The sequence below is a fragment of the Rhinopithecus roxellana genome, chromosome 8 (assembly GCF_007565055.1).
Source record: "Rhinopithecus roxellana isolate Shanxi Qingling chromosome 8, ASM756505v1, whole genome shotgun sequence".
NCBI classification, from domain to species: domain Eukaryota; kingdom Metazoa; phylum Chordata; class Mammalia; order Primates; family Cercopithecidae; genus Rhinopithecus; species Rhinopithecus roxellana.
Window position 1 is genome coordinate 14,170,794 of NC_044556.1, and position 25,058 is coordinate 14,195,851.

The following is a 25,058-nucleotide window of genomic DNA, read 5'->3' on the forward strand; positions in this document are numbered from 1 at the left end:
TAAATAAATGTAAATATATTTATGTATATTTAAATATATATTTTTTTGTTTTGAGACGGAGTCCTGCTCTGTCGCCCAGGCGGGAGTGCACTGGCGCCATCTCGGCTCACTACAAGCTCCACCTCCTGGATTCACGCCATTCTCCTGCTTCAGCCTCCCGAGTAGCTGGGACTACAGGCTCCCGCCACCACACCCGGCTAACTTTTTGTATTTTTAGTAGAGACGGGGTTTCGCTGTGCTAGGCAGGATGGTCTCGAACTCCTGACCTCAGGTGATCCACCCGCCTTGGCCTCCCAAAGTGCTGGGATTATAGGCGTGAGCCACCGTACCCAGCCGCCCAAAAAATATTTTTAAATAAAAATTAAACAAATTAATGGGCCAGGCACGGTGTTTCATGCCTGTAATCCCAGCACTTTGGGACGCCAAGGCTGGTGGATCACCTGAGGTCAGGAGTTCGAGACCAGCCTGACCAACATGGCAAAACCCCATTTCCACTAAAAATACAAAAATCAGCTGTGTGTGGTGGTGCATGCCTGTAATCCCAGCTACTCAGGAGGTTGAGGCAGGAGAATCACTTGAACTCAGGAGGTGGAGGTTGCAGTGAGCTGAGATTGCGCCACTGCACTCCAGCCTGGGTGACAGAGCGAGACTCCGTCTCAAAAAATAAATAAATAAATAAATTCCAGGGCTTAGCTCAACCCATTCTCTTTTCCTCACCTCTGCTCCAGTGAAACTTGATTTCTCTACTGCTGTGCCTTTCCCTAAGCTGTTCCCTCTGCCAAAATGCCTGTCCCTGTGTGCTGTTCTGATCATCTTCAACACGCCTGGCCCTGCCAGGAGCCCCCAGCCTCATGTGGGAAAAGAGGACAAGGCTGCCTGTGGTTATAAGTCAAGGTGGAAAGGGCAAGAAACCTTGAGAAGGTGACCTGTGGAGGACCGGAGGAGGGAGGTATCCAGCTGGGATAGAGTCCAGGAAGCCTTCCTGGAGGAGGCGGCATTGAGGCTGGGCCTTCAGGATGTAGGAGATGTGTCCAAGGGACGGATAGGGGGTGGGAAGGGCATTCCAGGTGGCCACACAGCCTCAGCAAAGGCCTGGAGGTGGGAATGTGCCCACTTCAATGGGAATAGAGCAAAGTATCCAGGTCAGGCTGGAAGAGGAAGCTGGAAGGCGAACAGTTTGGTCTGTGGGCAGTGGGGACTTGTGGGAAGTGCCAGAACAGGAGCAGGGAGGTGGATTTGGCTGGTGGAAGTGGTCGGAGATCCCAGAGCTGCCCTCTGGACCACGTCCCAGGGAAGTCAGGGGCCACCCTGACCTCACCATACCACGCTGTGGTTTCCCAACACCCCGCCCAGTCCCAGGGGAGTTGATGGAGCAGCCAGAAATGCGGTCAGAGGACAGGAGGGAACCCCCGAGACCAGCCCATGGCCCTTGCCCTGCCTCTGTCTTCCCATCCTGACCAGCGCAGCTGGAGAGACCACAGCAAGACCAGCTCCTGCACGACCAGGAAGTGGGAAGACAGCTGCCCCATCTGACTCCTTCCCCTTCTGTTCTGCTCCCTGCAATTTCCACGAAATTCACCTGTACCAAGATGAGAACAGCTTCCATGTGACCGAAGGGGCGATGCTCTTGTTTATTTTTAGAGACAGGGTCTCGCTCTGTTACCCAGACTGGAGTGGAGTGGTTACCAATCAAAACTCACTGCAGCTTCAACGTCCTGGGTTCAAGTGATCCTGCTGCCTCAGCCTCCTGAGTAGCTGGGGCACAGGCTCGCACCATGCCTATTTTTAAAATTTTTTGTAGAGACAAGGTCTCGCTGTGTTGCCCAGGTTGGTGTCAAAACTCCTGGGCTCATACAATCCTCCCGCCTCAGCCTCCCAAAGTGCTGGGATTACAGGTGTGAGCCATATGCCCGACTAATTTTAAGTTGCAATGCTTACCCCACGTGGGCTGGGCAGTAATGATGGATCCCAGACAGGATGATAGGCAGGTCACAGAAGCACCATTCTTCCAGATCCTGAACCCTGGCTCTACACACCCCCTCCCTCTCCATCTCCCCAGTGACACACCTCCGTGGCCCCCAGCCCCCTGGGACTGAGATCCACCCTGGCTGGAACACAATGGACCTTTCAACAACAAAAAGGACCTTTATTCTGGGGGCAAATCTCAAACAGCAAAGCAAGCGGTGTGGCAGGCTGAGCAACACAGCCCACGGGCATCTTTGGGGAACCCACCAGTCCAGGATGTAAAAACTGAGGGAGGAGGAGGACTCACTTTTCAAAGTTCCAAATAGGGCAAAAGGTGTGTTTCCCTGGAAAGTATTTTTTAAAAAAATGTTTAAGATAAGGTCTTGCTCTGTCACCCAGGCAAGAGTGCAGGGGCAAGATCATGGCTTACTGCAGCCTCCAACTCCTGGACTCAAGCAGTCCTCCCACCTTGGCCTCCCAAAGTGCTGTGATTACAGGCGTCAGCCACCACACCCAGTCAGGGCTCACTTTTCAAAGCCCCAAACAGAAGGCATTGGGCAAACTATGTGTTTGTTTCTTGGGGAGGCTGTTACTATTTTTTAGATAGAGTCTCGCTCTGTCACCCAGGCTGGTGTGCAGTGGCACAATCTCTGCTCACTGCAACCTCCTGCCTCTCGGGTTCAAGCAATTCTCCTGCCTCAGCCTCACAAGTAGCTGGGACTACGGGTGCACACCACCACGCCTGGCTATTTTTTTTTATTTTTATTTTTTAGTAGAGACGGGGTTTCATCATGTTGGTCAGGACGGTCTCGAACTCCTGACCTCAGATGATCCACCCGCCTCGGCCTCCCAAAGTGCTGAGATTAGAGGCATGAGCCACTGTGCCCAGCCTCTTGGAAAGGTTTGGATTAGCTTCATGGAGCCGGGGAGCAGGACATAGGTGAAGAACCCAGCTCGTGGCTCAAGTTGGCCTGAATTGGGTTCGAGGTCCTGCTGCCCCTGGGCCCCTTTGTCCATGTGTGCAAGGAAAAACTGGGAGAGTCTAATACCAAAAGGTGGTCAGGGATCCTGAGTTGGGTCTGATTCCACAGAAGGATCAAGGCCAAGACCGCGTGCTTACGTGTGGCCAGCAGGGGGCAGCAGGGATCTGGGCGTGCAGGCGGCCTTTCCTCCCAGCCTCCACTGGCCCATGTGGTCAGAAGTCCAGCTCGGGCATCAGGGTGTGCTTGACCGAGCAGCTGGGGTTTTCGGGTTCCTGCTCGCAGATGTCCCCGGCGACACCCATCCCGTCCCCATCCCCATTCCCATCCCTGTGCTGGGCCTCCCAGGCTCTCTGCTGGGCCGGCCAGTCCAGGTGCGCCCAGCGGGGGTCAGGGCCCCCGATGACCTCATCCACCTGGTCCGCCAGGTCAGGCAGGGGCTCGGGTCGCTCCACAAGGATGGGGGCAAAGGGTCCCACCAGCCAGGGCAGTGGCACGGCCTGCACCACCAGCTCCAGCAGCTCATCCACGCAGGCGTATGCACGGGCCACGCTACCCCGGCCCTCGGCCAGCACGGCCGCTGGCACGTCCCCGAAGCAGCGGGCATCAGCGAAGGCGGTCTGCAGGGCGTCCACGCTGCGCCGCACCTCAGCCACCTTCTCCTGGGCGCTGGGGGGCAGGCCCCGCACACTGGACTCCAGTGCCTCTACCGTGTCCTGTAGCTCCTGCGTCAGGCTGCGGGACAGCACCAGCGTCTCCAGCTCTGCCTGCAGGGGGCAGGGACCTCAGTTTCCCCTACGGACGCCCAGGAGGACTGCTGTCCTGCCTCGGTTTCTCTGATGGACCCACAGTGGGGCTGTCAACCTGTCTCATAGACCTCATAGTCCTGTCCCCCATAGACACAGAACGTGACCCAGCCCTGCCTCGGTCTCCTTCATAAAGACACAATGGGGCCGGGTGCGGTGGCTCACACCTGTAATCCCAGCACTTTGGGTGGCCGAGTCGGGCAGATCACCTGAGGTCAGGAGTTCAAGACTAGCCTGGTCAACATGGCGAAACCCCGTGTCTACCAAAAATACAAAAATTAGCCAGGCGTAGTGGTGTGCTCCTGTAGTCCCAACTACTCAGGAGGCTAAGACAGGAGAATCACTTGAACCCAGGAGGCGGAGGTTCCAGTGAGCTGAGATCGTGCCACTGCATTCCAGCCTGGGCGACAGAATGAGACTCCATCTCAAATAAATCATAAACAAAAATAAAGTGGGCCGGGCACGGTGGCTCAAGCCTGTAATCCCAGCACTTCGGGAGGCCGAGACGGGTGGATTACAAGGTCAGGAGATCGACACCATCCTGGCTAACACGGTGAAACCCCATCTCTACTAAAAAATACAAAAAACTAGCCGGGCGAGGTGGCGGGCACCTGTAGTCCCAGCTTCTTGGGAGACTGAGGCAGGAGAATGGCATAAAACCGGGAGGCGGAGCTTGCAGTGAGCTGAGATTCAGCCACTGCACTCCAGCCTGGGAGACAGAGCGAGACTCCGTCTCAAAAAATAAATAAATAAATAAATAAAGTGGAAGGTGGAGACATGGTTTCTAGGCTCTAGGTTCAGGGAGAGAATGTGGAGGTTGGGAAAGAGAAGGAGCGGGAAGCCAGGGACAACTGCTTGCCTGGGCCAACACCCCCTCTCCCCCCACCTCCCTGCATCTCAAAAATAAATAATAAAACTCCATCTCAAAATAAATACATAAAATAAACACACAGTGGGACTTAAACCTGCCTCAGTTTCCCCCCATGGACACCTCAACTAGCTGACTCAGCACTTGGTTTGAGATAGCTTGAGCTGGGTCCCCGACAGCACTGGGCTGATCCACAATCCGTCACTCCCCGTCTTCCTCCGTGGCCTGGCGGCAGACACCACCTCACCTGGCACTCCTGCGGTCTCACCTGGTACCCTGAAAGTCTCACCTGGCTCCGGCGGCGGGTCATTGGATTGCACTGGCCCCATTCCCCCCATAGCTCGTGCACCTTCCCGGGGCGGGCCGGGGTGGTGGGGGTCACCCCACACTGCATGTGGTCTATCTGCAAGGATAGAGATGGTGGTCTTCAGAGCTGAGAGATCTGGGGGTGGGGGTGGGGTCCAGGACCACTGATTTGGCCTCAGTAAGCATTTAGGAGACAGAGGCAGGTTGTGCAGGGCCGTGGGGAAGACTTGGGCTTGGACCCCAAGGCAGGTGGGAGCCATAGAGGGCTGTGGGTAGAGAAGAGACCGACCTGACTCGGGCTCACAGGTGCCCTCTGGTGGCTGCTGTGGGGAGGGAAGAGCTGAGGATGGGAGGATTCTGATGAGGAGGGCACCAGAAGAGACAGGCTCTCTTCTGACCTACCCTAACTCACTCTAAATTCCAGCTCCTCCTTCCCCTCCTTCCACAAAACCCCTCCCTGACTCCCCAGGCAGAGTCATAACACCCCTGGGCTCCTCCAGGTCCGGGTTCCCCCAGCGCTGAACATACACAGCTGGAGACAGCTGCACCCAGCTCCACCTCCCGCTTCAGGCTAGCACGGGATCCGGTATTCAGCTGGCGCTCAATCCATACTGATTGGCCTGCGTCCCGGAGCAGGGGCGGGCAGCGGGCTCTCACCAGATCCAGCGTCTCCTGCAGCTGGGCCAGGGTGTCCTGGGCACGGTGTTTGCTCTGCCTCAGTTTCCCCAGAGAGTGCTCGTAGGCCAGGTGGCGAATCCGCGCTGACAGGGAGCCCAGGCGCACAAAGTAGCCCTGCTGTCTCCTCTGATCCTCCACCGAACCCACTTCCGGGCCCTCGGCCTCAGCCGCCAGTGCCGCTGGAGGACAGGATTCGGGGACAGGGCAGGGTCAGCATGGCCACCCCCTCCACATCTGCTCTCCCACCTCTGGGTACAGGAGCCACAGGTTCCCACATTCACAGTTCCCCTTGACTGACATCAACCCATTTGGTCTTACCCAAACTCTAAGATGTAGGCACTATGGTGGGTCCTGTTTTACACAGGAGGAAAACTGAGGCAAGGGAGAGGTGAGATCCTGCAAGATGCAAGAAGCAGACCCGGATTGGAACCCAGGCACGTTGGCCCCAAACTGCCTAACCATTTTTTTTTTTTGAGATGGAGTCTTACTCTGTCCCCTAGACTGGAGTACAGTGGCGCTATCCCAGCTCACTGCAACCTCCGCCTCCCAGGATCAAGCGATTCTCCTGCCTCAGCCTCCTGAGGAGCTGGGACCACAGGTGTGCGCCACCACACCCACTTAAGTTTTGTATTTTTAGTAGAGGTGGGGTTTCACCATGTTGGCCAGGCTGGTCTAGAACTCCTGAGCTCAACTGATCCGCCTGCCTCAGCCTCCCAAAGTGCTGCGTTTACAGGTGTGAGCCACCGTGCCCGGCCTGCTTAACCATTCTTTTATGCAGCCTTTAAAACATATAGGTTGGGTGCAGCAGCATGCACCTGTAATCCCAGTACTTTGGGAGGCCGAGATGGGAGGACTGCTTGAGCCCAGGGAGGATTACTTTGAGACCAGCTTAGGCAATATAGCAAGACCCCGTCTCTAAAAAAGAAATACGGAAATTAGCCAGGGTTGGGCACAGTGGCATGTGCCTATAGTCCCAGCTGCTTGAGAAGCTGAGGCAGGAGGATCACTTGAGCCCAGGAATTCAAGGCTACAGTGAGCTATGATCATGTCACTGCCCTCTAGCCTAGGCAACAGAGCAAGACCCCATCTCAAAAAAGATTAAAATTAAAAAAAGAATGAAAAAATAAAAAAAGAAAATCCACACAAGACATGGTGAAAATAAAAAAGAACATATTGTAGTCCAGGCACAGTGGCTCACACCTGTAACCTCAGCGCTTTGGGAGGCCAAGGCAGGGGGATCACTTGAGCCCAGGAGTTGGAGACCAGCCTGGCCAACATAGCAAGACGCCATCTCTACAAAAAAATTTTTAATCATACAGATGTGGTGGTATGCACCTCTATTCCCAGCTGTCCAGGAAGATGAGGCAGAAGAATCGCTTGAACCCTGGAGGCAGAGGCTGCAGTGAGCCAAGATCACACCACTGCACTCCAGCCTGGGCGACAGAGTGAGACTCCATTTCAAAAAAAAAAAAAAAAAAAATAGGTGGTTGGGTGTGGTGGACTCACACCTGTAATCTTAGCACTTTGGGTGGTCAAGGCAAGCGGATCACCTGAGGTCAGGAGTTTGGCCAACATGCGAAACCCCATCTCTACTAAATACACAAAAATTAGCCGGGTGTAGTGGTGGATGCCTGTAATCCCAGTTACTCAGGAGGCTGAGGCCGGAGGATCACTCGAACCCAGGAGGCAGAGGTTGTAGGGAGCTGAAATCGCAATACTGCACTCCAGCCTGGGTGACAGAGTGAAATTCTGTCTCAAAAAAAAAATATTCAGGAGCGCCTGGCACACAAGTAGTACCTAATCAATGCCTCACTGCCCTTTATTTTTTTTTTTTGGAGATGGAGTCTCGCTCTGTCACCCAGGCTGGAGTACAATGGTGCCATCTCGACTCACTGCAAGGTCCGCCTCCCAGGTTCATGCCATTCTTCTGCCTCACCCTCCTGAGTAGGTGGTACTACAGGCGCCCGCCACCATGCCCGGCTAATTTTTTGTGTTTTTAGTAGAGATGGGGTTTCGCTGTGTTAGCCAGGATGGTCTCAATCTCCTGACCTCGTGATCGGCCCACCTTGACCTCCCAAAGTCCTGGGATTACAGGTGTGAGCCACCGCGGCCGGCTGCTTCGCTGCTTTTCTGCTAAGGTGGGGTAAAGCCCATACATTCTTCCAGTGCTGAAAGACTGGGGTTGGACATTCGCATGGTCTCCGGGGCCAGGCAGGTACCAAAACCATCAAAGTAGATACGATATAAACCACTGGGGACTAGTGGGGTTCAGCAAACCATCTGAAGGGGCAGACCCTATTCTGGCTGTGTCTAGTTTTTCTTTTTTCTTTTTTTTGTGATGGAGTCTCGCACTGTCACCCAGGCTGGAGTGCAGTGGCGCAATGTCAGCTCACTGCAACCTCCACTTCCCGAGTTCAAGTGATTCCCCTGCCTCAGCCTCCCGAGTAACTGGGATTACAGGCACCCACCAACACGCCCAGCTAATTTTTTGTTTTTTTAGTAGAGCTGGGGTTATCACTATGTTGGCCAGGCTGGTCTCGATCTCCTGACCTTGTGATCCGCCTGCCTTGGCCTCACAAAGTGCTGGGATTACAGGCGTGAGCCACCGTGCCTGGCAGTGTGTCTAGTTTTTCCTTTTTTTTTTTTTTTTTTTTTGAGACGGAGTCTCGCTCTGTCGCCCAGGCTGGGGTACAGTGGCCGGATCTCAGCTCACTGCAAGCTCCGCCTCCCGGGTTCACGCCATTCTTCTGCCTCAGCCTCCCGAGTAGCTGGGACTACAGGCGCCCGCCACCTCACCTGGCTAGTTTTTTGTATTTTTTAGTAGAGACGGGGTTTCACCGGTTAGCCAGGATCGTCTCGATCTCCTGACCTCGTGATCCGCCCGTCTCGGCCTCCCAAAGTGCTGGGATTACAGGCTTGAGCCACCGTGCCCGGCCATCTAGTTTTTCAAAACAAGCCAAGAATTGGGACATGTAATGCAAAATCTGGTTGTTAAATGCATGCAAGGAATGACAATTTTTTTTTTTTTTTTGAGATGGAGTCTTGCTCTGTCGCCCAGGCTGGAGTGCAGTGGCCGGATCTCAGCTCACTGCAAGCTCCGCCTCCCGGGTTTACGCCATTCTCCTGCCTCAGCCTCCCGAGTAGCTGGGACTACAGGCGCCCGCCACCTCGCCCGGCTAGTTTTTTGTATTTTTTTTAGTAGAGACGGGGTTTCACTGTGTTAGCCAGGATGGTCTCGATCTCCTGACCTCGTGATCCGCCCGTCTCGGCCTCCCAAAGTGCTGGGATTACAGGCTTGAGCCACCGCGCCCAGCCAAGAATGAAAATATTTAAAACACGTTGAACGGACATTTGGGGGTCCACCAGTTTGGGACCTCGAGTCTAAAAGCCCTATACGCCCTTAGGGTCTGGGTATTCTGACTCCTGGCAGGACGCAGGTTGGGAGACCATGAAAGTGACTGGGAGGGAGGACCGGCCTGGTTTCAAGTACTGTGTTTCCTGCTGATCTGCTGTGTGACCTTGGGTGAGTCTCAGACCTCTCTGATCTGTACCACAGGGGGATGGGACTGGGCAGGAGGACTCAGCGGTTAGGGATGAGGGTGTCGTCCTCACCGAGCTCTTCCTCCGTCATGGGTAGGAAGTGATCCACCAGCTCCTCTGATTTTTCCAGCACAACGTCCATGGCATGGCTCACGGAGCGCTTCAGCTCCACGCTCCAGCGCCGGCCACGCCGGGCCAGGTCCACCACACCCGTGACACTGCTGGCCACCGCGTCCTTGGCTGAGGTCACCACCTGGAAGGAAGGGCCCCCCCACTCCAGGCACCGCGGGACTCCAGCTCCATTTCTGCCACCCTAGTTCCCTGGGGCTGGGACTCAAAGATCCCTGGACTTCTTCCTGGCTCCGTGCCTCAGTTTCCCCTATAAAAGGGGTGATAAAACCCTTCCCTCAGAGGGTGTTGAGGCAGTTACCCGCCCTTACTAGCAATACATATATATATACACACACATATATACACACATATACATACACACTTATACCTATATATGCATATATACACATACATATATACATATATACATGTATGTACATGTATACTATATATACATATATACATGCATGTACATGTATACTATATATACATATATACACACATGTGTGTGTGTGTGTGTGTGTATATATATGTGTGTGTGTATATATATTGCAGTTATCTTAACCTGGCTGTTTTTTCTCTAGTTAACTAAAAGCCTGGCTGGCACCATCCCTTCCTCCCTCCCGCCTCTACTCTGGCCTGCCCCCACTAGAGGTCCCCACGTCTAGTTATCTGGGGTACCGTCTCCGAAGGTTGCTGCAGAAAGGGAAGCTTCTCCTCCAGCTTGTCCAGGCCCCTGCAGGCGAGACTGTTCATGGAGGCCACTGAAGGGAGGGAGAGAGGCAAGGAGACTCGGGGAGATGCAGAGGGAGATAGGGACACAGTGAGAGTTGTAGAGGGAGGGAATGCTAGAGAGAGCAGCAGAGACAGAGAAGGAAGGAGACCAGGAGAGACAGGGAGAGACAAAACAGAGTGATGGAGACGAGATCCCACACCAGGAGAGGGACAGGCTTCCTGAGACCTTACAGCAAGAGGCCACAAAGACACTGGGGCAGATCCCTGTGGCTCCTGGAGACAGACTCTAGCAGAGGGAGATGCGGAGAAGGCTTAGACCACAGGGGGACCTGGCTGCCTCCCTAGGTGAGACTGGGGGCCCTGAGGGTGTGGGTATGCCACTGGGTCGGGCACTGCCTCCTCTGTTCTCCTGCCTGGGCCCTGCCACCCGCCCTGTTCTCCCAGCACCAAGGTGACTTTGCAGCTGTGCCCAGCTCAGATGGCCCAGCGGACAGACTCAAGGTCACAGAAGCTGGCTGAGAGGGAGGTGAGGAGGTGCTAGGCTGGGACCCTCAGGTGACCCTCTTCATGGGTCAGACTACAGGCCAAGGGTCCTATAGTCTCCCCCACCCCCCCCCCCCCACCCCGTCATCGGCTCAGGGGTCCACAGAGATGTGAGAACTGCAGAGCGGAGGCAGCAGGGCTCAGGACAGGCAGAGGCAGGCACAGAGGGGAGGGGGCCTGGAGAGACAAATGGACCCAAGGCACATCAGGCCAACAAACGAGGGGGAACAGGGAGACAAATGGAATATGGACAGAGAGGAGGGGCCCCACCAGTAAACAGGTAAAGGGAGAGGGCCGGAGATCAGATTTATTTTTGAGACAGAGTCTAGCTCTGTCACCCAGGCTGGAGTGCAGTGGCACAATTTTGGCTTGCCACTGGCCCTTGGGATCTGGAACCCGGGACTCGCCTCCCAGGTTCAGGCGATTCTCCTGCCTCAGCCTCTGTTGGAGCTGGGATGACAGGCACCCACCACCATGTCTGGCTAATTTTTGTGTTTTTAGTAGAGATGGGGGTTTCACCATGTTGGCCAGGCTGGTCTCGAACTCCTGACCTCAAGTGATCCACCTGCCTCAGACTCCTAAAGTACTGGGATTACAGGCATGAGCCACCATGCCTGGCAGGGGATCAGATCAGATATATGTGTATATATATATATATATACACACACATACACATACACACACACACACACACACACACACACACATATATATATATATATATATATTTTTTTTTTTTTTGAGATGGAGTCTCACTCTGTTGCCCAGGCTGGAGTGCAATGGTGCAGTCTTGGCTCACTGCAACCTCTGCCTCCCAGGTTCAAACAATTCTCCTGCCTCAGCCTCCTGAGTACCTGGGATTACAGGTGCTTGCCACCACACCTGACTAAGTTTTGTATTTTTAGTAGAGATGGGGTTTCACTATGTTGGCCAGGCTGGTCTTGAATTCCTGACCTCGTGATCCGCCTGCCTCAGCCTCACAAAGTGCTGGGATTACAGGCATGAGCCACCACACCCAGCCAGATTTAAAGAATTTTTTTTTTTTTTTTTTTTTTTTTTTGAGATACAGGATCTCACTATGTTGCCTTGGCTGGTCTTGAACTCCTGGCCTCAAGTGACACCTCCTGCCTCGGCCTCCCAAAGTGCCGGGATCATAGGCATGAGCTGCCATGCCCAGCTGGTGATCAGATTAAAGAGGGACTTAAGTGCAGAGATTGAGGAGAGGTGGCATGGCAGTGGGACAGGTGGCCGGGCTGAAGATGACTCCCAGGAATGTCATGCAGATAGACCAAGGAGGATGGGACAAGGAGGCAAGCCACAGTTCTGGGAAAACGAGCTGGGGCACTCACGCTGGGGCTGCAGGTGCTCGAGCAGCGGCTGGGCGTGGTCCAGGGCACAGGTGGTCAGGCCACACACGCAGTTCTCAGCCAGGCGGCAGGCAGAGCCCAGCAGCGGATGCCTGTCCTTGGCTGCGCTGTAAGCATCGCAGACCGCGGTACACGTGGCCCTGACCAGGGGCAGAGCCGCCACACGCTGCACCACGTTCTGTGGGAAAGGTTGGCATCAGGGGGACCCTGGGGGAAGAGAGGCCCCAGCCATACCTCAACCTACTTCCCCTCTCTAGGCCAGGACGAGGGATGTGAGAGTGGAAGGATAGAGTAATGGACACCCCGCCATGTAGAGGCAGTGAAGATACATGTGGATGTGAGAATGTCATGGTTCCTTAACTCACAGGCTCCTCTTCCCATGGTGTACACGGAGCATTACAATTTTGTTTTCTTTTGTTGAGATGGGGTTTCACTCTTGTCGCCAGGCTGGCGTACAGTGGCACCAGTACTCAGCTCACTGCAACCTCCTCCTCCTGGATTCAAATGATTCTCCTGCCTCAGCCTCCCAAGTAGCTGGGATTACAGGCGCCCGCCACCACACCTGGCAATTATTATTGTTATTTAAGACAGAGTTTTGCTCTTATTGCCCAGGCTGGAGTGCAATGGTGCGATCTCAACTCAGTGCAACCTCCGCCTCCTGAGTTCAAGTGATTCTCCTGCCTCAGCCTCCCGAAGAGCTGGGATTACAATTTTTTTTTTTTTTTTTTTTTTTTAAGTAGAAACAGGGTTTCACTATGTTGGCCAGGCTGGTCTCGAACTCCTGACCTCAGGTGATCCACCCAACTCAGCCTCCCAAAGTGCTGGGATTACAGGCGTGAGCCACGGCGCCTGGTCACAATTTTTCTGTTTTCAATAGAGACAAGGTCCTGCTCTGTTGCCCAGGCTGGAGGGCAATGATTCAAGCACGGCTCCCTGCAGCCTCAGCCTCCCAGGCTCAAGCAGTCCTCCCACCTCAGTCTCCAAGTACCTGGGATTACAGGTGCACACCACTGTGCCCAGCTAATTTTATTTTATTTTATAGAGATGGGGTCTTGCTGTGTTGCCCATGCTGGTCTTGAACTCCTGGCTCAAGTGATCCTCCTGCTTCAGTCTCCTAATATGCTGGGATTATAGGCATGCACCACTGCACCTGGCCAAATACTGTATTTTTTGATCTGCATTTGGTTGGAAAAGGTCTGCATACTTCTGTCTCCTGGGTTCAAGAGATTCTCCTGCCTCAGCCTCCCAATTAGCTGGGATGACAGGCAGCCACCACCCCACCTGGCCTTTTTTTTTTTTGAGATGGAGTCTCGTTCTTGTTACCCAGGCTGGAGTGCAGTGGTGTGATCTCGGCTCACTGCAACCCCTGCCTCCAGGGTTCAAGCGATTCTCCTGCCTCAGGCTCCTGAGTAGCTGGGAATACAGGCACCCGCCACCATGCCCGGCTAATTCTTGTACTTTTAGTAGAGACAGGGTTTCACCATGTTGGCCAGGCTGGTCTCAAACTCCTGACCTCAGGTGATCTACCCATTTGGCCTCTCAAAGTGCTGGGATTACAGGTGTGAGCCACCATGCCCAGCCTGACCTGTGCAGTTCAAACCCGTGTTGTTAAAGGGTCGACTGTGATCTGTCTGCTCGAGGGAGGAGATGTTACAGTTTGGGGGTTCAGAGCACCGCCCCTGGAGCACAATGGCCTCTGTTCACTTCCGGTTCACATGCCTCCAAGCTGTGTGAACTTGGGCAAGGAACTGAACCATTCGGTGCCTTGGTTTCCCCATCTATGAAATGCATTACTAGGGTTGTGATGGGAGCCAATATACATGAAACTCTTGCAACTGATACAGTGATTGCTGCTCTATTGTTGTCGTTATTGAGGGCGCCATGATGGTGGACGTGAAGACAAAAGGATACAGGTGGAGACCCAGGGATCAGAGGAGAGGGAAAGGGTCGGGTAGGAGCCACAAAAGCCAGCTGGGTGTCTTTGAGAGACACTCCCCTCCCAGGGCCTCATACCCCCACTAGGAAACAGACCATCTCCTCCATGGACCAAAATATTTTATGAGTCAGGTTTTCCCAGCAAGGAGAGGAGTGGGGCAGGATACCTGGCCTGAAACGCTCCTAGAAGGGACTGTCCCACACAGTTCCTTGTGTCCCCGCTCCATGGGAGGGGCAGCCCTCACCTGCTGGGTCTGGGAATCTGAGCCGCTGGGTCTGGGGATCTGAGCCGCCTCGTCTTCGGACATCGTGCTGCAAACAGGGTCACCCTGCAGGGCAGGATTGAGTAAGGGGGGCACCTGCCCAGGCGTCAGATCCTGTCAAATAAACCTCTTGGGGCCTCAGTTTCTTCATCTGAATAATGGGGCATTCTGCGGGGCTCAGACAATGCATGTCCAGAGCTCTGTACACAGAAGGTGTCCAATAACAAGCCTCTGGCAAGGTGGGGTTGCTGGAGTGACTTGAAGCATGGTGTCTGAGGTGAGAGAGACCTGGGTTCAAATGCTACCATTAATTGCGGTGTTATTTTTATTTATTTATTTATTATTTTTTAAAGACAGAATCTCTCTCTTGCCCAGGCTGGAGGGCAGTGGCGCCATCTCAGCTCACTGCAATCTCTGCCTCCCAGGTTCAAGTGATTCTCCTGCCTCAGCCTCCCAGTTAGCTGGGATTACCCACGTGCCACCATGCTCGGCTAATTTTTGTATTTTTAGTAGAAATGGGGTTTCGCCGTGTCGCCCAGGCACGTCTCAAACTCCTGGGCTCAAGTGATCCGTCCGCCTTAGCCTCCCAAAGTGCTGGGATTACAGGCATGAGACACTGCACCTGGCCTGCTGTGTGATTTTTGGCAAGCGCCTTCACCTCTCTGGGCTCTTTCCTGTTTTGTTAGATGGGGGAGGTCCCTGCTACCCCTGCAGCCCCTGCCTGGGCCCAGAACTGCCCAAGCACCCCGGACGGCTGAAGGTGGTAGCTGCTGAGTCCTAGTCCACTCACAGCTCATTTGACAGACAGGGCAACTGAGGCACGCAGCAGGTCCATACTGGTCCCAAGGTCACGCAGCCAGCTAGAGTTAGAGAGGGGAGCTCGACTTGCCGCCTGCGATCCCTCCGGTTGCCACCCCACGTCCTCTGAGGCCTGGTCCTCGCCCAACTGGGTCCTGAGCTGGGGCCAACTGGGCCAAGGGTCCCAGCCACCTGCTCTGGCCCGTCGTACCCGTCCCAGGCCGCCGGACCTTCGCCCAACCACCCTATCTGGAGCTCCTCTCCTGAGCCCGGGGGACGCTCCTGGACGCCGCCCTCAGGGCACTCACCTGTGCGCGAGCGGCTTCAGACCCCAGGTGTCTCCGCTGACCCCACGCTGAAGTCTCCACCCCCTGCTCATCGGCCCCGCCCGTCTTATATCTGCTTGCGGAGTGGGGGACTCCGGAACTGACCAATGGGGAGAGGCCATGCGGGGGCGTGCCCAGGGGGTGTGGCTCCAGGCTTCCCTCGCCCTCTCCTTGGGCTAGCCCCCTGCTCTGCGGTTGCCGTAGCAATCCGGGAGCGCTGGATACAAAAGATTGATCTATTATACTTTATTATACCAAGTTTGTCCACCTGTCACCCTCACTGCTGTTGCCATGGAGATGGTCCATGCGATCACAGCCCCCACCATGGCCCTGTTGAGTGACCTTGGCCAAGTCGCTGATGACTTTTCTTATCATTAATTATTATTATTTATCGATTTTTGAGACTGGGTCTTGCTCGGTTGCCCAGGGCTAGAGTGCAGTGATGTGATCATAGCTCACTGCAGCCTTGCCTTCCCAGGCTCAGGTGATCCTTCCGCCTCAGCCTCCTGAGTAGCTGGGACCACAGGCACACATCACCACGCCCAGCTAACTTTTTTTTTTTTTTTTTTCCAGCTAACTTTTTAAAAAACTTTTTGTAGGCCGGGCGCGGTGGCTCAAGCCTGTAATCCCAGCACTTTGGGAGGCCGAGACGGGCGGATCACGAGGTCAGGAGATCGAGACCATCCTGGCTAACACTGTGAAACCCCGTCTCTACTAAAAAATACAAAAAAAAAAACTAGCCGGGCGAGGTGGCGGGCGCCTGTAGTCCCAGCTACTCGGGAGGCTGAGGCAGGAGAATGGCGTAAACCCGGGAGGCGGAGCTTGCAGTGAGCTGAGATCGGGCCACTGCACTCCAGCCCGAGGGACAGAGCGAGACTCCGTCTCAAAAAAAAAAAAAAAAAAAAAAAAAACTTTTTGTAGAGACGAGATGTCCCTGTGTTGACCAGGCTGGTCTTGAACCCCTAAGGCCCAAGTGATCCTTCCACCTCAGCCTCCCGAATTGCTGGGATTACAGGTGTGAGACATTGCACCCAGCCTCTTTTTATTTCTTTCTTTTTCTTTTTTTTTTTTTTTGAGACGGAGTCTCGCTCTGTCGCCCGAGCTGGAGTGCAGTGGCTGGATCTCAGCTCACTGCAAGCTCCGCCTCCCGGGTTTACGCCATTCTCTTGCCTCAGCCTCCCGAGTAGCTGGGATTACAGGTGCCCGCCACCACACCTAGCTAATTTTTGTATTTTTAGTAGACACGGGGTTTCACCATATGGGTCAGGCTGGTCTTGAACTCCTGACTTCATGATTCGCCCGTCTTGGCCTCCCAAAGTCCTAGGATTACAGGCATGAGTCACCACACCCGGCCAGGGATCCTATTCAAAGCTAGCCCTGCTGGACCCCAGAACCCTGCCTTTTCATTGCGGTGCCTGGAATGACCACAGATGTAGGCATGGTCTATTTATTTATGTACTTATTTAGAGACACAGTTTCACTCTGTCGCCCAGACTGGAGTGCAGTGGCGCGATCTTGGCTCACTGCAACCTCCACTTCCCAGGTTCGAGCGATTCTCCTGCCTGACCCTCCCGAGTAGCTGGTATGACAGGCACATGCCATTCTGCCTGGCTAACTTTTGTATTTTGTATTTTAGTAGAGACGGGGTTTTGCCATGTTGGCCAGGCTGGTCTCGAACTCCTGACCTCGGGTGATCTGCCTGCCTCAGCCTCCCAAAGTGCTGTAATCCCAAAGGGATTATAGGCGTGAGCCACGGCACCAGGCTGCACGTTCATTTTTTAGGGACCTGGGAAAACTGGACATACCCCCAAGCCCCAGGGTCTCCCAAATCTGATTGCAGCCCCCACATGGCCAATGACATATAAGCAGGTGGGCCTGGGACCCCGCCCATCCCTTCGGCCCCATCCCGCCCCTGCAACCTTGCACGATGATCTCAGGCCGCACGACAAATTGTTTGGAGACCTGGGCAATCTGGTTTGACTTAAACCTCCTCCCAGGACACAAGCCCTGGCAGAAATCCACTGGTAAAATGACACCCGGGCAACAGTCAAGGTTTTATTTCCAGTTAGGTCCCAGGATGGGGGAAGGGAGAGGAAAAGTCACAGGCCTTTGATCCCAACTGTCACCCCCTAGGAAGACCACATCCCACACCCCAGGGCCCGGACCATGCCTCTTTTCCTCCTTCACCCCGGAGTCCTAGGAAGTTGATTTGAGAAGATGCTAGGAACACAGCAAAAGCCAATTCATCCTATCCAGTTTTCAAGAGTTATTTATTAAACCCCTTGGGTCTGAGCCCAAGCTAAGTGAGACTCAGCACCAGACCCTGCACTCAGAGAGCCCCCTGACCTGGGGAAGACAGAGTCAGAGAAAGGCAGGCCCAGTGTGGCCAGGGCTCAGCCGGAGGGAAGGACAAGGAGGCTGGGAGAACCCAGAGATCAAGAGATCTGGGAAACGGGGAACGGCATTCCAGAGAGAGGGCACATCTTGGGCACGGGTAAGGAAAGCCCATCGTGTGTTTTAGAAGCATGCGTGGGTGAAACGGGGTCCCAGCCATAATGGACAGCCCTGAGTCTCACCTGTAAAACGCAGGATTGTTTGTTTTTTATTTTTGAGACGGAATCTCGCTCATGTCGCCCAGGCTGGAGTGCAGTGTTGCAGTCTCTGCTCGCTGCAAGCTTCGCCTCCCGGGTACATGCCATTCTCCTGCCTCAGCCTCCCGAGTAGCTGGGACTACAGGCACCTGCCACCACATCTGGCTAATTTTTTATGTATTTTTAGTAGAGATGGGGTTTCACCATGTTAGCCAGGATGGTCTCGATCTCCCGACCTTGTGATCTGCCCGCCTCGGCCTCCCGAAGTGCTGGGATTACAGGCGTGAGCCACCGCGCCCGGCCAAAGGCAGGATTATTTGCTAAGTGGGTTGCAGTGTTCTACCAGACCCCCCACCCTCAACCCCAGCCCCAGGTCTCACTGGGACTCGGCCACTGCTAGGAGCGTCTGGCCCTTCACGGCTTCAGGCCCAGCACAGCGCGTGTCATTCTGGGAAAACATCTTGTCTTTTTGGGCCTGAAGCCAATGATAGAGGTCGCTCAGGTTCTGGTCACAGATCCAGGGGTTGCTGGAGATGTCAAAGCCATCCCGCATGTCCCGGTTTGGCTGCCCTAGGAATGTCCAGAGCCCCTCGGGCACGCTGGCCAGCGAGTTATTGGAGAGGTCCAGCATGTCCAGAAGCCGCAGGCCGTGGAAGGCACCGGCTGCCACCCTGGCCAGCTTGTTGCCGTTCAGGAAAAGGTAGCGCAGGTCTGGCTGCGGCACGAGGAGATCCTTTCTCAGTTCTTGCAATTTGTTGCCTTCTAGATGTAGCCGTTCTAATTGCAGCGGACCCTGCAGAAAGTCAGGGGGCAAGGTCTCCAACTGGTTCTCCGCAAGGTCAAGGGTGCGCAGGAGGGTGAAGTTGGCCAGCAGCCCAGGGGGCAGCTTCCGGAGGCAGTTCCCAGACAGGTCCAGATGCCTCAGGGTTTTCAGGCCGTGCAGCCACGAGGTCTCCAGGACCTCCAGTTGGTTTTCTTTCAACACCAGGGTGTCCAGGGTGGCTGAGGCCTGGAAGACGCCTGGGGGCAGCCCGGTCAGGGAGTTTCGAGTTAGATCCAGCACCCTCAGCTGCGGCACTGGCCGCAGGAACTCGGGTGAGAGGCTTTCCAGTCTGTTGCTGGAGAGGTGCAATTCTTGGAGCTTAGAGGCGCCCTGGAGGAGATTGGCTGGCAGGAGGGTCAGGTTGAAGAACTCCACGGCCAGGTGTACAGTGTCAGCTGGCAGGTAGCTGGGGATTTTGGCAGGTGGTTGGCAGGAGATGGAGCTGCCATGGTCTGAGCGGAACACCTGGCAGTCTTTGGGGCTCAGGGTGACCCCCCAGGCTGAGGCCGCCAATAGCAGCAGCAGGAACAGGGTTCTAGAAAGATGGGGTTGAAAGCCCCCTGGGCTGCAGGCAGTAACAGAAGATGCTTACTAAACCACAGTGAAAATACACTCAGCTAGGTGAAAATACACCCCCAAATTTGCCCACTTCTTCCCATCTCTGTGGCTACCAGCCTGGACTATGCCACCTCATCTCTTACCTGGACTAGGGCGGTTGCTTCCTTTTCCTCTCCCAGCTTCTACCCTCACCCCCTACAGCTGCCAGAAGTGGTGTCTGTTACAGGGAGAATTACAATTCTAGGAAAGTTGAGTTTCTGAGTGTAACTCCCGTATAATATGAATATACTTCCCCATCACCAGCCTAGCCCCCATGAGCTGCTAATTATTCACAGTCCAACTTGCTAGTTTCTTCTGATCTGGCTTGTTTTCTGGGTCAGTCCTTGTCCCCCTGGCTCTGTGTTTTGATGTGAACTCCTATTCATCCCGCAAAGCCCCAGCTCCAATGCCCTGTTTTCCATGAAGACTTCTCTGCTCTGGGATCCTGGTCTTTCTGTCCAGCCTTGACCAGTTGGGTGCTTGGAGGAAGACAGATGTTCAGGATCACGTTTTTGAGACAGGGTCTTGCTCGGTTGCCCAGGCTGGAGGGCATTGGTATGATCATAGCTCACTGCAGCCTCTGAACATGAAAAGTGTATCCTGCTTTGGCCTGGTCTGAGGGTGGGCATTTGGCCTTGGGAAGGGGTGGTTTACACCTAGCACCCTTAGAAGCCTGGGGCTTCCCCTCCTTCTCTAGGGCTTCCCTGGCCCAGCAGCCATCAGACATGATCTGGACAGCCTTGGTCACTGTAGCCCCAGACCTCTAACAAGAAGCCTCCCCTGGCCCCATCCTGCCCATGCCCACCTGGGCTTCTGCAGGGGTGTGTGTGTGTGTGTGTGTGTGTGTGTGTGTGTGTGTGTCTTTCTGTCATAGTTAAGGTTAATCTGTCCCAGGCTCCAGGTCTGTATCTGCTCCCTGTGACTTCAGTGGGTCAGCTGGAATGTGGGTCAGACCTGCCTAGGACAGGTAGTGTGGGGACCTACCTTTCGGGTCGCTGTCTGCTCCAAGAGGCCATGGTAGCTCTTCTCTTTTGTTTCTGGGTTGTCCTGGCCTGGGGAGGTGGCCTTATACCTGCCTGGACTGGGGGCCGGGGAACCAACCTTGGGAAAGTCCCCACCCCCAACAGTTCCTGATAGGGGCTGAGGCTAAGCCAGGCGGGGAAAGGGGAGGGGTCAGGATTACAAAATTGCTTCCTGGAAATTGTTTCCTGTTCAACCTCTTTTTGACCCTGCTTCTAAAACCCAGGTTTTTCTTTCCTTGTTTCCTGATTTTTGGGGGACATCCAAGAGTCTCTCTAGTTGCATCCTCACTTCCCCCAACCCAGAGTTCAAGGATCAAGGTTTGCAAGGTACCATTCCTAGAGACAGCAACAGCTCTTAGCAAGAGGAGTTATTTACCATAAACTTGAGCAACCAGGACGCTCACTGAAAAGAACAAAAAAACTCTTGTCTTGACTTCGTGGTATGTTGATATTGCTTTTTTTAAATGAAGTCATTTAAAAAATACAATTCAATAGTGAGTAATGCCAAAAGTCTCTATGGTCCTTGGACAGTGGCTTGGGAGGAACCAAACCTGGTTCTGAATTCCAGCTCTGTCATGAACAGCTTTGCTTTGTAACCTTTGGCAAGTGACTTAACTTTTCTTGGCCTCAGTTTCCCCATCTATGAAGCTGAACTCAGATCTTTGATGGCTCTTTCTGCCCTTTTTTCTCTTCATCTGAATCTGACATCCATGCTATTGTTTCCATTCCTCCTCATTTCCTATTAAATGCATTTGGAGGCTACAAATTTCCCTTTGAGAACAGCTTTGGCTACATCTCATGGACTTGGCTGCAGAGTGCTTGCATTCTTGTTGAGTTCTAAATATTTAGGTATGATGTGTCAGCTTTATCTGCACCTATGACTATTTTTTTTCTTTTATTTGAGACCGAGTCTTGCACTGTTGCCCAGGCTGGAGTGCAGTGGCACGATCTCGGCTCACTGCAAGCTCTGCCTCCCAGGTTCTCACCATTCTCCCGTCTCAGCCTCCCGCATAGCTGGGACTACAGGCATGCACCACCATGCCTGGCTAATTTTTATATTTTTAATAGAGACAGGATTTTGCCATGTGGCCCAGGCTGGTCTTGAACTCCTGAGCTCATGTGATCCACTGGCCCCAGCCTCCTAAAGTGCTGAAATTACAGACGTGAGCCACTATGCCCTTTTTTTTTTTTTTTTTTTTGAGATAGGATTTTGCTTTGTCACCCAGCGGGAGCAGTGTGGTGCAATCACAGCTAACTGTAGCTTTGACTGTGGGCTCAAGGCCTCCCAAGTAGCTGGGACTATGGGCACATGCCATCATGCCTCGCTAATTTTTTTTGAGACGGAGTCTCCCTCTGTCACCCACACTGGAGTGCAGTGACGTGATTTCGGCTCCCTGCAACCTCCACCTCCTGGGTTCAACCGATTCTCCTGCCTCAGCCTCCCGAGTAGCTGGGAATATAGGCACATGCTACCACGCCCAGCTAATTTTTAAAATTTTTTTTGTAGGAGGCGGCTGGTCTTGAACTGCTGGGCTCAAGGAATCCTCTCAGTCTCTCTGAGCCGTGAGCCACTGCACTCAGTCTGTCTTGTACCCTGCCCTGTCCCCAGAGCCCAGCCGTTCATAGGTCTTAATCAACATGGGCTGAGAGAAAGGAAGGCTTGTGAAATGTGGTGACACAGTAACAAAATGATCCCTTAAAATGAAATCAGATCACATCCCTGCTTAAAACTCTCTGAGGACAAGAGTCCCACTTAAAACAAAATTCATAAGGCTGGCCAGGCGCGGTGGCTCACGCCTGTAATCCCAGCACTTTGGGAGGCCGAGGTGGGCAGATCACCTGAGGTCAGGAGTTCAAGACCAGCCTGACCAATATGATGAAACCCTGTCTCTACTAAAATTACAAAAATTAGCCAGGCGTGGTGGTGGGTGCCTGTAGTCCCAGCTACTCGAGAGGCTGAGAAAGGAGACTCACTTGAACCCGGGATGTGCGGGTTGCAGTGAGCCGAGATCGCGCCACTGCACTCCAACCTGGGCGACAGAGCGAGACTCCATCTCAAAAAAAAAAAAAAAAAAAAAAAGAAACTGGCTGCTATGCAGATGAAGACGTTTCCACACTCAGCTCCCCAGACTTGTTTTGACCCAGCCTTTTCTTTCTTTCTTTTTTTTTTTTGAGACAGAGTCTCGCTCTGTCACCCCAGGCTGGAGTGCAGTGGTATGACCTCAGCTCACTGAAACCTCTGACTCCCAGATTCAAGTGATTCTCCTGCCTCATTCGGCCGAGTAGCTGGGATTACAGGCACCCACCACCACGCCTGGCTCATTTTTTTGTATTTTTAGTAGAGACGGGGTTTTGCCATGTTGGCCAGGCTGGTCTTGAACTCTTGACCTCAAGTGATCCGCCCACCTCAGCCTCCCAAAGTGCAGGGATTACAGGCCGTGAGCCACCACACCTGGCCTGGTCTTGACTTTTGAGGATGCCCCCCACCCGTGCCACCCCTAGGAGGCAGAGCAGAGCCAGAGTCATGGGGGCCGGTGGTTGTAAACAGAGTTTTATTGATGGGGAGGGGGCTGGGGGAGGCAAACTCCAGAGAGGGTGGAGGACCCAGCCGGCCACGTGGCATGCATGGTCAGCTAGAGGTCAGAGGGGGGAGGTCACAAGGGGACGGGTGGCATGGGAGTCTCTCACCACCCTGGGGCCGTATTTACAGAGGGGCCCCGCCCACCTTCACCGTCCCCCAGGCCCCAAGCCCTTTAGACAGCTGCTGCCGATGTGACTTCTGGACAGGCCCTCCCCGTGTCCCCTGCCTGAAAGCCCGGCATTGTCCCCGCTTCCCTCTGCAGAGGGGGATTCAAACTCCTAACCGGCACCTGGGAGGCCCCCGGCCTTCTGGAAGCCCCAGCGTCGGCTCAGCCAACGCCCAGGCCGCTGGAGGCACCACGATCGTCGCTCATGGACACACACCCTGCACGCGTGGCCCACCTGACACACACTCCCACAGCAGCCCTGGCTGGCACGCACACGCACGCCCACCTCCCCGGCCCCTTGCACACGAACACGGCACACGCACGCACACCCACACACGCCAGGGGCCTGGGTCGGGGAGGGACCTTTCCAGGGGTGGGGGAGGGCTTGGGTCTGCAGCTGTGGCCCCCCATTCCTCACCGGCGTCCAAGCCTCCCCTGCCTGCCGCCACCCCGAGAACGGAGTTGTGCAATTGGTTAGAAAACCGCAAAGAAACCAAAACTGCAAAAGAAACCAAAACCTACGCGCTTAAGGTCAACCTCAAATCCATAGCAAAGTCCTCCCGCCCACCCACCCCCAAACCGTCTCAGCGTTCTGCGGCCCCGGGTCGGGGGAGGGCGAGCTGGTTGTGCTTCCTTGTGGCGGAGGGGGCCCCCTACTCCGCGGGTGGGTCGCGGGGGGGGGCTTGAGCACCCACTCGGAGTTGCCCCGGGCCCCGGCGTTCTGGCACCGTCTCTCGCTCCTGGTTCCCGTGGCTGGCACTGCCAAGGCATCGGGGGGCCCCGGCCTAGGGCACGGGGGGCGCAGTCCTGTCCGCCCCCCCATAGGGGAGGAGGTGGGCCAAGTCTGTGCCGGGCCGGGCGTGGCAGCCGCGGTGGCGGTCCCCAGGCCGGGCCTCGCCGCTGTTGAACGTGTGGGTGCGGCGCAGGGTGGCCGCCGGAGGGGCGTGAGGGCCCGGTGGCCTCCGCAGGCTGCCCGTCGGGGGCGGGCTCCAGGGCCGCGGGAGGCCATCGGCGGCTGAGGCTGGGTCCAAGGGGCCCGTGGGCGCCGACACCACCCGCCGGCGGTCCGGGCTGGCGTGGGGGGTGAGCGGGAAGTCGCCGTGGGAGGCGCGGCCGGGCCGGGCAGCATAGAGGCGGGCGTCGGGGGTCGGCTCCCCAGGCGCGGAGGGCTGCTCGGGGGCCCGGGTGGGCGCCAGCAGTAGGAGGGAGGACGAAGCGGAGGCGGGGAGCAGGGGGTGGCCGTGGTCCCAGGCGCGGGGGACCAGGGCGTGGGGGTGCGGGTGCGGGGTGGGCAGGCGCTTCTGCGGCAGCGGCGTCTGCTCGGGCGTGGGCAGCAGCCCCGAGTCCAGGTCGTGGGGCCCGCCCTGCAGCAGCGTGGCCTTGGCCCAGCCGTTCTGCATCAGGGGCGCCAGCAGGGCCTCGGGGGGAACCCCGGCGCCGCCGCCTCCGCCCCGGCCCCCGGGACCCTGCGCCCTGCGCTCGCCCAGGCGGCTGACGCTCAGCACCGCCTCGCCCGCCCCGTGCGCCAGGATGGCCTCCTTGTCCTTGCGCCGGGCCAGCTCCCGCCGCTCACGGAGGCCCACGAACCAGCCCACGCTGAAGCCGGACACCACGGCTCCCACCACGAAGGCTGCCACCGACGACGTCACCAGCAGGTTCACCGACACCAGCCCTGCGCGGTCCTCTGAGAGGCTGGCCCGCAGGAGTCCTGGCGGGGGAGAACAGGGGGGTTAGCAGGGCGGAGGGGGGGCCCGGGCACCCCTCCTACCTCCTCAGGCCCTCTGTCCTCTTTTTTTATTATTTTTATTTGTTGTTATTATTATTATTTTTTTTTTTTTTTTTTTTTTTTTTTTTGTGAGACGGAGTCTGGCTCTGTCTCCCAGGCTGGAGTGCAGTGGCGCGATCTCTGCTCACTGCAAGCTCCGGCTCCCGGGTTCACGCCATTCTCCTGCCTCAGCCTCGGAGTAGCTGGGACTACAGGCGCCCGCCACCTCGCCCAGCTAATTTTTTGCATTTTTAGTAGAGATGGGGTTTCATCGTGTTAGCCAAGATGGTCT

The 25,058-nt window shown here is 55.3% G+C and overlaps 3 protein-coding genes across 8 annotated transcripts in view; all 3 read right to left on the reverse strand.

Moving 5' to 3' along the window:
• Positions 1-2,726: 2,726 nt before the first annotated feature.
• PLIN5 (perilipin 5) lies at positions 2,727-15,261 on the reverse strand. 5 transcript variants are annotated; one of them, XM_030936979.1, is made up of 9 exons: positions 15,204-15,261; positions 14,888-14,957; positions 14,080-14,163; positions 11,882-12,077; positions 9,936-10,018; positions 9,216-9,396; positions 5,583-5,782; positions 4,909-5,022; positions 2,727-3,712 (listed from the first exon to the last, which is right to left on the reverse strand). In XM_030936979.1, the coding sequence occupies exons 3-9, from the start codon at positions 14,140-14,142 to the stop codon at positions 3,161-3,163; spliced, it is 1,389 nt and encodes a 462-aa protein (XP_030792839.1). In that variant the 5' UTR covers positions 14,143-14,163; positions 14,888-14,957; positions 15,204-15,261; the 3' UTR covers positions 2,727-3,160. The 5 variants fall into 5 exon arrangements, with proteins under 5 accessions (XP_030792839.1, XP_030792838.1, XP_010365543.1 ...); XM_030936978.1 differs by having other exon boundaries at positions 14,002-14,163; XM_010367241.2 differs by lacking the exon at positions 14,888-14,957 and having other exon boundaries at positions 15,204-15,260.
• A 1,422-nt stretch (positions 15,262-16,683) lies between these two features.
• On the reverse strand, positions 16,684-20,328 carry LRG1 (leucine rich alpha-2-glycoprotein 1). Its single transcript, XM_010367238.2, has 2 exons — positions 20,217-20,328; positions 16,684-19,200 (listed from the first exon to the last, which is right to left on the reverse strand). The coding sequence occupies exons 1-2, from the start codon at positions 20,246-20,248 to the stop codon at positions 18,189-18,191; spliced, it is 1,044 nt and encodes a 347-aa protein (XP_010365540.2). The 5' UTR covers positions 20,249-20,328; the 3' UTR covers positions 16,684-18,188.
• A 2,456-nt stretch (positions 20,329-22,784) lies between these two features.
• SEMA6B (semaphorin 6B) overlaps positions 22,785-25,058 on the reverse strand; it is a 43,961-nt gene continuing 41,687 nt past the window's right edge. For both annotated transcript variants that reach the window (XM_030937160.1, XM_030937159.1), the window contains exon 17: positions 22,785-24,709. In XM_030937160.1, the coding sequence (XP_030793020.1) occupies positions 23,787-24,709 (923 nt within the window). In that variant the 3' untranslated portion in view covers positions 22,785-23,786. The remainder of the gene's footprint in view (positions 24,710-25,058) is intronic.

Bases quoted from the DNA above. Each gene is read 5' to 3' on its own strand.
- LRG1 (XM_010367238.2), bottom strand. From the start codon at position 20,248: ATGGCCTCTTGGAGCAGACAGCGACCCGAAAG. The intron at 19,201-20,216 runs GTAGGTCCCCAC...TACTGCCTGCAG, and splicing joins AGCAGACAGCGACCCGAAAG to CCCAGGGGGCTTTCAACCCC.
- PLIN5 (XM_030936978.1), bottom strand. From the start codon at position 14,142: ATGTCCGAAGACGAGGCGGCTCAGATCCCCAGACCCAGCGGCTCAGAT. The intron at 12,078-14,001 runs GTATCCTGCCCC...CCTTTCCCACAG, and splicing joins CTAGGAGCGTTTCAGGCCAG to AACGTGGTGCAGCGTGTGGC. The intron at 3,713-4,908 runs GTGAGACTTTCA...TGCCCCCTGCAG, and splicing joins TGACCCGCCGCCGGAGCCAG to GCAGAGCTGGAGACGCTGGT.